Source organism: Hypanus sabinus, chromosome 5 (genome assembly GCF_030144855.1).
Source record: "Hypanus sabinus isolate sHypSab1 chromosome 5, sHypSab1.hap1, whole genome shotgun sequence".
NCBI lineage: Eukaryota > Metazoa > Chordata > Chondrichthyes > Myliobatiformes > Dasyatidae > Hypanus > Hypanus sabinus.
Window position 1 is genome coordinate 1,426,225 of NC_082710.1, and position 12,776 is coordinate 1,439,000.

A 12,776-nucleotide genomic window follows, 5' to 3' on the forward strand; every position below is an offset into this window, starting at 1 on the left:
TTCCTGGAATCATTCTCATAAACCTCCTCAGAATCCTCTCCAATGTCAGCAAATACTTTCATAAATAAGTGGCCCAAAACTGGTCACAATACTCCAAGAGAGTCCTCATCAGTGCCTTATAATGCTTCAACATTACATCCTTATTTTTATATTCTACTCCTCTCAAAATGAATGCTAACCTCGTGTTTGCCTTCCTCACCACAGACTCAACCTAAAAATTAACCTTTAAGAAATCCTTCAAGTGGACTCCCAAATCCTTTTTTACCTCAGAATTTTGAATTTTCTCTCCGTTTATAAAACAGTCTATGCTTTTATTCTAATAAAAAAGTGCATGGCCATACACTTCCCAACATTGTATTCCATTTGTCACCTCTTTGCTCATTCTCCTAATCTGTCTAAGTCCTTCTGCAACCTACCTGCTTCTTTAACATTTCCTGCTCCTCCACCTATCTTTGAATCTTCTGCAGACTTGGTCACAAGCCATCAATTCCATCATCCAAACATTGACATACAACGTAAAAAGAAATAGTCACAACACTGACCCTTGTGGAATACCACTCGTGCCTCTATTCCCACTCTTTGCCTCCTGCCAATCAGCCAATGCTCTATCCATGCTACTATCTTTCCTCTAGTACCATGGGCTCTTAACTTGTACAGCAGCCTCATGTGCAGCACCTTGTCAAAGTCTTTCTGAAATTCCAAGTACACAACACCCATTGATTCTCCTTTGTCTATCAGCTTGTTATTTCATCAAAGTCCAACAGATTTGGCAAGCAATATTTTCCCTGAAGAAAACCATGCTGACTACAGTGTATTTTATCATGTGCCTCCAAGTATCCTTAAACCCCATCCTTAACAATCGACTCCAACATCTTCCCAACAATTGAAGTCAGGTTAACTGACCTGTAATTTCCTTTCCTCTGCCTCCTTCCCTTCTGGAAGAGTGGAGTAACATTTGCAATTTTCCAGTCTTCTGGAACCATTCCAGTATCTAGTGATTCTTGTAAAATCATTATTTATGCCTCCAGACCCAGTGGCGATCCCTCCAGCACACCACTAGTCACGGGCCCCCAGTCAAGAGAGGCAATCATCTACTGTCACTCTCTGGCTTTACCCACAAAGCCAATGTCAAATCCAATTCATCACCTCACCCTGAATGCTGAGCAACTGACCTTCTTGACCAGCCCCCCATGCGGGACCTTTTCAAATGCCTTGCTGAAGTCCAGGTAGATGACATCTACTGCCTTGCCTTCATCCATTTTCCTGGTAACCCCTTTGAACCATGCCCATGGTTAGATATGACGAATCACACATGAATCCATGCTGACTATACTTAATCAGTCCATGTCTAACCAAATACTTACAGTCCCTTAGAATACCCACCAATAACTTTCCCACAACTGATATCAGATTCACTGACCTTTAATCTCCTGGTTTCTGTTTAGAGCCTTTTTAAAACAGTGGAACAACATTGGCTATCCGCTAATCCTCTGGCACTTCTCCTATCCCTAAGGATACTTTAAATATATTCACTAGGGCCTTGGTAATTTCTGCACTTGCCTCCCATAGAGTTGAAGGGAACACCTTGTCAGGCCTGGGGATTTATCTAACCTGATTTGCCTCAGGGTAGCAAACAGCTCCTCAGTAATCTGAACTGGGTCCATGAAGCTGATGCTGCTTTGCCTCACTTCAACAGACTCTGTGAACATCTCCTGAGTAAGTACAGATGCAAAGAATTCATTTACAGTCTCCCTCATCCATTTTTCCTCCGCAAATGAATTACCATTCTGGTTTTCCAGAGGACCAATTTTGTCTCTTGCAGTTCTTTTACTCTTAACATATCTGTAGAATCCCTTGGGATTCTAGTGCACAATGCACAGGCGCAGGAAGCATCAAAGGTGTCAGCAGGAGAAGGCGGCAGGCAGAGCACGACCAAACACAATGAGTTTCTTCTCCTTGCGTGGGGGATTTCGTAAAAACAGTAGTCAGTGCGCAGGCGCGGGAAGCATCAGAGGTATTTGCAAAAGCAGAACACAGGCTGCGCTTCAGATGTTTCAAAAAGGACAGGGAGGGAAGCAAAAAAGGTGGGGGCATGGCATTACTAATCAGGGATAGTATCATGGCTGCAGAAAAGAAGGAAGTTATGGAGGGATGGCCTACTGAGTCGGTTTGTTTGGAAGTAAGAACCACGAAGGGGACAATAACTCTACTAGAGGATTTTATAGACCCCCCCCCCCCCCCCAATAGTAACAGGGATATCAAGGAGCAGACAGGGAGGCAGATTCTGGAAGGGTGTAGGGTTGTGATGGGAGATTTAACTTTCCTGATATTGACCGGCATCTCCTTAAAGCAAGAGGTTTGGATGGGATGGAGTTTGTAAGGTGTGTTCAGGAAGGTTTCCTGATGCAATATGTAGATAAGCCAATGAGAGGAAAGGCTGTGCTTGATTTGGTATTGGGAAATGAACCTGGTCAGATGTCAGATCTCTCAGTGGGAGAGCATTTTGGGGGTAGTGATCACAACCCTATCTCCATCACCATAGTGCTGGAGAGGGATAGGAGTAAACAATTTGGGAAAACATTTAATTGAGGTGGGGGAAATATGCTATTAGGAAGAAACTTGGGAGCACACATTGGGAACAGATGTTCTCAGGAAAATGCACGGCAGAAATGTAGCAAATGTTCAGGGAACATTTGCATGGCGTTCTGCATCAGTATGGTCCACTGAGGCACGGAAAGGTTATTGGGGTAAAAGAACCATGGCGTAAAAAGGATATATAAAATTTAGCTACGAAGAAAAGAAAAGCTTATGAAAGGTTCAAGAAACTAAGTACTGTTGAAGTTCTAGAAAATTACAAGGTTGCCAGAAAGGAACTTAAGAATGAAATCAGGAGAGCTAGAAGGGACCATGAAAAGGCCTCGGCGAGCAGGATTAAGGACAACCCCAAGCCATTGTACAAGTACGTGAAGAGCAAGAGGATGAGCCATGTGAGAAACAGATCAATCAGCTGCAATAGTAGACCTGTGTGCATGGAGTTGGAGGAGGTAGCAGAGGTACTTGATGAATACATTGCTTCAGTATTCACCAGGGAAAGGGACCTTGGCAATTGTGGGGATGACTTACAGTGCAATGAAATGCTTGAACGTATAGACATTAAGAAACAGGATGTGCCGGAGTTTTGAAAAACATAAAGTTGGATAAGTCACTGGATCTGGATGAGATATACCCAGGCTACTGTGGGAAGTCAGGGAGGAGATTGCTGAGCCTCTGGTGATGATCGCTGTATCATCAATAGGGACAGGAGAAGTACCACAGGATTGTAAGGTTGTAAATATTTTTCCCTTGTTCTGGGAAGGAAATAGAGATAACCCTGGAAATTTTAGACCAGTGAGTCTTACTTCAGAGGTGGGCAAGTTGTTGGAGAAGATCCTGAGAGGCAGGATTTATGAGCATTTGGAGAGACTTAATCTGATTAGGGATAGTCAGCATGGCTTTTCAAGAGCAGGTGGTGCCTTATGAGCCTGATTGAATTCTTTGAGAATGAAACAAAACACATTGATGAAGGAAGAGCAGTGGACATAGTGTAGATGCATTTCTGTCAGGGATTTGATAAAGTTCCCTATTGAAAGTTCATTCAGAAAGTAAGGAGGCATGGGTCTCAAGGAGGCCTTGCTTTGTGGATCCAGAATTGGCTTGCCCACAGAAGACAAAGGGTGGTTGTAAATGGTGTGTATTCTTCTTGGAGGTCAATGACCAGTTGTGTTCCGCAGGAATCTGTTTTGGGACACCTCCTCTTTGTAATTTTTATAAATGACCTGGATATGGAAGTGGAAGGGTGGGTTAGTAAATTTGCCGATGACACAAAAGTTATATTTAGTCTGGAGGGACGTCAAAGGTTCCATCAGGACATCAATAGGATGCAGAACTTGGCTGAGAAGCAGATAAGAGTTCAACCCAGTTAAGTGTGAAGTGGTGCATTTTGGAAGGTCAAATTTAAAGACAGAATATAACTTTATTGGTAAGACTCTTGGCAGTTTGGAGGATCAGATAGATTTTGGGTTCCGTGTCCATGCACAGGTTGACAATGTTAAGAAGGCATACATTGAGTTGGCCTTCCTCAACCGTGGGATCGACTTCAAGAGCTGTAAGATAATGTTACAGCTATATACCCCACTTACACCCCACTTAGAGTACTGTGTTCAGTTCTGGTCACCTCACTACAGGAAGGATGTGGATACTATAGAGCATTTACGGAGGAAGGATGTTACAAGGACGTTGCCTGGATTGGAGAGTGTACCTTGAGAATAGGTTGAGTAAACTTGGTCTTTTCTCCTTGAGCGACACATGATGAGTGGTGACTTGATAGCGATGTATAAGATGCTGAGAGGCATTGATCGTGTGGATAGCCACAGACTTTTTCCCCAAGGCTGAATGAAATGGCTAACACGAGGGGGCATAGTTTTAAAGGGCTTGGAAGTAGGTACGGTGGGGAGGGGGGGGTGTTAGAGGTAGGTTTCTCCACACACAGACCGGTGGCTATGTAGAATGCACTGCCAGTGATGGTGGTAGAGGCGGATACAATAGGCAGGGACTTTTAAGAGACTCTTAGTCGGGACATGGAGCTTAGAAAAATAGAGGGCTCTGCAGTACAGTACAGAACAGAAATTCCAGGCAGTTTCAAGAATAGGTTACACAGTTGACACAACTTTGTAGGCCAAAGGGCCTGTATTGTGCTGTAGATTTCTGTTTCTATGTTGTAGAGCAACTTCATGTCATCTTTTAACCATGATTTTTTTCTAATGTGTGCTGTTTCATTTCTTGTACTTTTTTTTCTCTTACTATACCTAGTGTTGTAAATGAGTGTTATGTGTTCTTCATGCCAGATGTTGCAGTCCTGGATGACCCAGAGACTCCCAGGGAACTGCATCGGCAGCTTTTTGAAGACTGTGTTAGGGATCTGGAACAGCAGCTGGATGACCTATGGCTTGTATGGGAGAGTGAGGAGATCATCGATCAGAGTTGCTGGAGAGTAGTCACCCCAAAGTTGCAGCAGTCAAGTAGCTGGATGACTGTCAGAGGAAATAGAAATGTGAATAGGCAGTTAACGCTAAGGAACCCTGTGGCCATTCCCCTCAATAAGTATGCCATGGAGACCAGGTACTTGCACTGAGATTGCGTCCGTGGTGTAGAACAGAAAGAGGGAGAAGAGGGGAGCAGTAGTGATAGTGAACTCAATAGTCAGAGAAACAGAGAGCAGATTCTGTGGATGTGAACAGAACACCCAGATAGTATGTTGCCTCGCAGGGTCAGGGACAATACGAATCATGTTCATGGGATTTTGGAGGGGGAGGGAGAGCAGCCAGAAGGTATCAATGACATAGAAAGGAAAAGCAATGAGGTCCTGAAGAGGGAACTAAGAGAGTTAGGCAGAAAGCTGAGAAGTAGGATCTCCAGGTAGTCATTTCTGGATTACTACCTGTGCCATGTGATAGTGAGGGTAGAAACATGATGCATAGAGGCGCATTAATGCATGGTTTAGAAGCTGGTGCAGAGGGCAGGGCTTCAGGTTCTTGGATCATTGCCACCTCTTCTGAGGGAGGTATGACCTGTACAAAACTGACGGATTGCACTTGAACCCGAGGGAGACCAATATTCTAGTAGGCAGATTTGTTAGAACTGCTGGGGAGGATTTAAACTAATTTCATGGGGGGGGGGGGTGCATTGGAACCACGGTGAAGGGACTCAGCAATTGACAGATGGTTAAGAAAAAAGAACAAAAGATAGCATGCAGTCAGACTGTCAGGAAGGGCAGGCAGATGATAGGGCTAAACTGCAGCCAAGCAGGGTATCAGTGCATTGGGGACGCAGAATCAAAAAGGGTAGCAAATACAGCACTCAAAGTGTTAATCTGAATGCACGGAGTATAAGAAATAAGGTGGATGATCTTGTTGCACTATTACAGATTGCCAGGTATGTTGTTGTGGCCTTCACCGAATTGTGGCTGAAGGATAGTTGTAGTTGAGAGCTGAATGTCCAAGGTTACACGCTACAGCAGAGGGATAGGAAGGTAGGTAGAGGGGGTGGTGTGGTACTGCTGGTAAAGAATGGCATCAAATCAGTAGAAAGGTGTGACATAGGATCTGAAGATGTTGAGTCCTTGTGGATTGTGTTTAAAAACTGAAAGGGTAAAAGGTCCCAGATGGCAGTTATATACAGGCCTCCCAAAAGTAGTTGGAATGTGGACCACAGATGACAACAGGAAATAGAAAAGGTATGTCAAAAGAGTAATGTTATGATTGTAATGGGAGATTTTAACATGCAGATAGAGTGGGAAAATCAAGTTGGCAATGAATCTCAAGAGTGAGAGTTTGTTCAATGCCTACAAGATGGCTTTTTAAAGGAGTTTGTCATTGAGCCTACTGGGGGATCAGATATTTTGGGTATTACGTAATGAACTAGAAGAACTTGAAGTAAAAGAACCCCTCAGAGCAGTGATCACAATATTACAAGGGAGAAAGTGAAGTCCGACATAGCAGTATTTCAGTGGAGTAAAATGAATTACAGTGGTATGGGAGAGAGGAGTTGGCCAAAGTAAATTGGAAGGAGCTGTTGACAGGGATGACAACAGAACAGCAATGGCATGTGTTTTTGGGGAAAATGAGGAAGATGCAAGATACATGCATTTGGAAAACAAAGAAATACTCAAATGACAAAATAGTACAACCGTGGCCGTCAAGGGAAGTCAAAGCTAATGTAAAAGCAAGAGAGGGCATATAACAAAAGAAAAATTAGTGGAAAGATGGAGGATTGGGAAATTTTTAAAAAACCTGCAGAGAGAATCGTTAGGAAGGAAAAGATGAAATATGAAAGCAAGCTAGCAAATAATATCAAAATGGATAGTTAAAGCTTTTTTAAGTATGTAAAAGAGAGATGAGAGTGGATATAGGACCACTAAAAATGGGGCTGGAGAAATAGCAATAGGGGCTAAGGAGATGGCAGATGAACAAAGTGAGTATTTTGCATTTCCCGCCAACACGGACATTTACACTACACGCTGCATCCGCAAAGGAAACAGCATTATGAAAGACCCCATGCTCCCGTCATACAATCTCTTCTCCCTCCTGCGATCTGGGAAAAGGCTCCGAAGCATTCGGGCTCTTACGACCAGACTATATAACAGTTTCTTCCCCCAAACTATCAGACTCCTCAATACCTGAAGCCTGGACTGACACCTTGCCCTACTGTCCTGTTTATTATTTATTGTAATGTTTGCACTGTTTTTGTGCACCTTATGCAGCCAAGTGTAGGTCTGTAGTATAGCTTTCTCTGTGTTTTTTTTTTATTACGTAGTTCAGTCTAGTTTTTTTGTACTGAGTCATGTTAACTATGGTCCTGAAAAACATTGTCTCACTTTTACTATGCACTGTACCAGCAGTTATAGTCGAAATGACAATAAAAGTTGACTTGACTTGCATCAGTCATCATTGTGTAAAACACTATTAATAGTGTGTCAGATATTGAATGGTGTGAGGGAAGAGAAGTGAATGCAGTCTGTCACAATCTAGATTTTAATTATGGATCTAGAGCAAATATTCACAATCAGTTGCTATTTTAAAATTGATATTTATCAGAGAAAATAATTTGGAAGTATTCATTCTACAGGAAGTTTTTGAAGTTCCAAATGAAGGCCCAATTCAAGGTGAGTATTAATCTTCATGTGGATTTTTCAAGCATTAGTAATGTAATGCCACTATATTATGAGTTGTCACAAACATTCATTTCCATTGGATTTGCAGGCAGTCAGTGCCCAGGACAAGTGAAGTCAAAGCTAGCGTAAAGGCAAGAGAGAGGGCATACAACAAAGCAAAAATTAGTCGGAAGACAAAGGACTGGGAAGCTTTTAAAACCCTACAGAGAACAACTAAAAGAATCGTTAGGAGGGAAAAGATACAATATGAAAGCAAGCTAGCAAACAATATCAAAGTGCAGAGTAAAAGCTTTTTCAAATTTGTAAAAAATAAAAGAGATGAGAGTGGATGTAGGACACTAGAAACTGAAGCTGGAGAAATAATACCAGGAGCCAAAGAGAGTGCAGTTCAAATAAATGAATATTTTGCATCAGTCTTCACTGTGGAAGACACTAGCAGTGTGAAAAATGTTGAAGGGTGTGAGGGAAGAGAAGTGAGTGCAGTTACTATTTCAAAGGAGAAGGTACTTAAAAAACTGACAGACCCAAGACCCAGACCAGATGAACTGCTCCCTAGGATTCTAAGAGGTCGTGGTAGAGACTGTGGAGCATCATAAATTACTGGACTCTGGTATGGTGCCAGAGGATGAGAAAATTGCAAATGTCTCTCCACTCTAAGAATGGAGGAACACAGCAAAAAGGAAGCTATAGACCAGTTAGCCTGACCTCAGCAGTTGGTAAGACGTTGGAGTCAGTTGTAAAGGGTGAGGATTTGGAGTACTTGATGACACAGGAAAAGACAGGATAAAGTCAGCATGGTTTCCGTAAGGGAAAATCTTGGCTGAGGAACTTGTTGGAATTCTTTGAGGAGATTACAAGTCGGATAGATAAAGGGGTTGCAGTGGATTTTGCATATTTAGACTTTCAGAAGTCCTTTGCAAGGTATCACATATGAGGCTGCTTACCAAGTTAAAAGTCCATGGTATTACAGGAAAGTTAATGGCCTGGTTAGACCATTGTTTGATTGGTCGCAGGCAGGGAGTGGGAATAAAAGGACCCTTTTCTGGTTGGCCGCCAGTGACCAGTAGTGCTCTGCAGGTGTCGGTGTTGGGACCTTCGCTTTTTCTGCTGTATATCAGTGGTTTAGATGATGGAGGAGATGGCTTTGCTGCCAAATTTGTAGATGATATGAAGATTTTATTATTTATTCACTTACGGAATATGGGCATTGCTAGCTAAGCCAGCAGTTTTTGCCCATCCCAAATCACCCTTGTGATGAGCTGCCTTCTTGAACTGCTGCAGTCCCCAAGGTGTAGGTATAGATTAGTGGAGGGGCAGGTACTGTTGAGGAAAGGTAAACTGCAGGAGGACTTAGATTAGGAGAATGGGCAAGAAAGTGGCAAATGAAATACAATGTTGTAAAATGCATGGTCATACACTTCAGAGGTAGAAATAAACATGGAAACTATTTTCTAAACAGGAGAAAATCCAAAAGTTTGAGATGCAAAGAGACTTCGGAGTCTTTGTGCAGAACACCCTAAAGGTTAACTTGCAGGTTGAGTCAGTGGTGAGAAAGGCAAATGCATTGTTAGGATTAATTTCATGAGCTCTTGAATACAAGAGCAGGGATGTGATGCTGAAGCTTTATAAGGCACTAGGGAAGCCTCACCTTGAGTGTTGTGTACAGTTTTGAGCCCATCTCAGAAAAGATGTGCTGGCATAGGAGAGGGTCCAGAGGTGGTTCACATGGATGATACTGGGAAATAAAGGGTTATCATTTGAGAAATGTTTGATGGCTCTGGGTCTGGAGTTGCTGGAATTTAGAAGGATGAGGGGGAATCTCTTGAAACCTTTTGAATGCTGAAAGGTTTTGAATGTTTCCCATAGTTGGGGAGTCTAGGAAAAAGGGTACACCGTCAGGATAGAGGGGTGTCCAATTTAAACAGAGATGCAGAGAAACTTCTTTAGCCAGAGGGTGGTGAATTTGTGGACTTTGTTACCACAGGCAGCTTTTTACTGCTGTATATCAATGGTTTAGATGATGGAACAGTTGGCTTACTCCCAAATTTGCAGATGGTACGAAGTTAAAATCACTAAAGAACCTTATGTCTCTTGCAGCAATCTGCAATCTCTTTACAAATTTGTTTCTCTGAATCCCTAGGACTGTTGTGTGGTCTGTAACATAACCCCATTAACAACTTAATCTTTGGAATATATCTTTCCTATATCTTTGGAATTGCTGCTCTGCCATTATCCCTGCTAGTGTACCTTGCAATCAACTTTGGCCAGCTCCTCTCTCATGCTTCTGTAATTCCCTTTACTCCACTACAATACTGATACATTTGACTTTAACTTCTCCCTCTCAAACTGTAAGATAAATTCTATGATATTATGACCACACCCTCTTAAGGGTTTCTTTTATCTTCAGCTCCCTCATCAAATCTGGTTCATTACACAACAACCAATTCAGAATTGGTTTTTCCTTAGTGGGCTCAATCACAAACTGCACTAAAAAAACCATCTCATAGGCAACCTACAAATTCCCTCCAGCACCAACCTGATGTTCCCAATCTATCTGCATATTGAAATCCCCTGGATACTGTTCAGAAGCCTGTATACAACTCCCATTAGGGTCTTTTTACCCTTGTAGTTTCGTAACTCTACCCACAAGGTTTCCATTTCTGCCAATGCCTTAAAGAGCTGGGAAACAAATCAGCAACAAAATCCTTAAATCGCATACATCTTAACAATGGAACCTGCATCAAAGCCATGGATGCCACTGAAACAAGCAATGCCATTCAGTACCTTATCAAGGTAATTGGCTGCAGACCACAAGACCATAATACATAGGAGTCAAATTAGGCCACTCTGTCCATAAAGTCTGCCCTGCTATTCTCGTCTACCAACATTGTCTCACCTGTAATTCTGCAGAACACAGAAGCAGGAGGTAAAATTCATTGCGTAACACTATCAATCCTGGAAACTGCCTTTTCTGAGATCTCCCTTTCGGAAAGCACTGTAGAGCTATTATAACAAAAACTTCACGCTCTTAGAAATTATTTCCCCCCCAAGCTATTAATCTGATGAATTATTCTGGTAACCCGCTACCCACCCCACTCTATCTATTACCCCCATCACTGCACTGTAAACACTTTCACCACTTTTTATAATACTATTTACATCATAAACACATGCAGGTATTTATGTATTTTATTCAGTATCTGTACTTTAACCCCCACCTTTATTTTTTAATATAACTCTTTATTCTTTATAATTGTTGAAGGTTGTTGTTTGCTGCATGTTGCGCCAACACACAAATTTCTAATACAAGTAAATGTATATGGCAAATCAAGTTTATCTGAAGAAATTGAAATTGGTGAAATGATGAGTATTGAAGTGGTTAATGAGAACTGCTTTAATATTTTGTTTTCATACCTTTCTTCGTCAATAATAATAGAGCCATCTTCAGCTACTTTAACTCGTGGACCCAAAACTGCATCATCAGATTCTTCATCTTCTTCTTCAATATTTGCAGCATTGTTACTGCCCACTTCTGGCCTATAATGTCAAGGAAGGGACGATAAAAATGCCACTTTACACTCTGCTGCTGAAGTGATAAAACAGTCAGAGAAACAAAATTCATTCCAGTTTTACATTAATTAAAAATAAAGCTTCCTCTGCAACTAATATATTTTTACTACATTTGCCAAGAACTTGTAGCAGTGATTAGGGACATGATTTTCTATTTTCCAATTAGTTTGTGTTTCTTTTATTGACAACCAACAGATGCCAGGAATGTATTTATTAACTTCTTACTCCTACGTTAAAATTTATTCAAATAAAAACTACCAAAACTGTGACTTCATATACATAGTTTACTTAAGTTTCTTGTAAATTTAAGTTTAGCTTTAATAATCAAAGATATACTTACTCTTTATTTACAATTGGTGGAGATGGTCTTCTTTCTTCTTCAAATGAAGATCTACAAGGTTTGAAAAAGTCGAATTTCACAGAATGAGTTAACATTCAATGTTAGAGGGTCACAGTAGAACTATGTGAATGACATTCAATATTACAGTGGTTCAATGATGTGAATAGTCACCTGGAAGCCTAGATTAACAGTCCAAAGACCCAAGTTCCCCTCCTAATCAGTTGCAAATGTGAATTGAGTTAATAAGCAGGCATTGGAAAAAAAGAGAACAACTGGTCTAGGCCTTAGAGAACAAAGGGCTGAAAGAACCTGGCAAGTCAAGCAGCATCTGTGGAGGCACTGGGATCTCAACTGGAAAACCTTGACCATCCCTCTACCTCCACACCTGCTGCCTGGCCTGCTGAGTTTCCTCACATAGAGTTGAACCATGCTCGTCTATACACACATCCTTCTATATTCACACAGTTGAGAGCATCTTAACAAGATGTATCACTACTTGGTATGGAAACTACACTGCAGTAAGCAGGAAGGTTCTACGAGCGATCAGAACTACCCAATGCATCACCAGTACTAGCCTGGCCACTATCAAGGACATTAATACAGAAAGGTCCTGGAAGAGCACAAATAACATCATGAAGGATCCCAGCCACCCTGCTAATGGACTGTTTGTCCCAATCCCATTAGGGAGGAGGAGAAGTAGAATCCACACCAGGACCACCAGACTCAAAAAAAGTTACTTTCCCCAAGCAGTAAGGCTGATCCAGCCACTAAATCCACCACTACTTTATCATCTGTTAGTTACTTTATGAACAAACACTTGCTGTGCCCAGCGTCCCTCTATGCATACAACCTGCAAGGTGCTAGAAAGTTTGTAAACCCTGTAGAATGTTTACTATTTCTCCATAAATATGACCTAAAGTGTGATCAGATCTTCGTGTGTCCTAAAACTAGGTAAAGAGAACCCAATTAAATAACAAAAAACATTATGCTTTTACAATTATTGAGAAAAATGATCCAATATTACATATCAAGATGAAGCCACACTCAGGTTAGAAGAACAACACGTTATATTCCGTCTAGGTAGCCTCCAATCTGATGGCATGAACATTGATTTCTCTAACTTCCGTTAATGACCCTCCTCCCCTTCTTACCCCATCC

The 12,776-nt window shown here is 41.6% G+C and overlaps 1 protein-coding gene across 1 annotated transcript in view; it reads right to left on the bottom strand.

Moving 5' to 3' along the window:
• Window positions 1-12,776, bottom strand: part of LOC132393882 (transcription factor TFIIIB component B'' homolog) — a 143,306-nt gene that overhangs the window by 105,101 nt on the left and 25,429 nt on the right. Inside the window, exons 5-6 of the mRNA XM_059969288.1 lie at window positions 11,619-11,669; window positions 11,123-11,245 (exon numbers count right to left, since the gene is read on the bottom strand). Of these exons, the coding sequence (XP_059825271.1) occupies window positions 11,123-11,245; window positions 11,619-11,669 (174 nt within the window). The remainder of the gene's footprint in view (window positions 1-11,122; window positions 11,246-11,618; window positions 11,670-12,776) is intronic.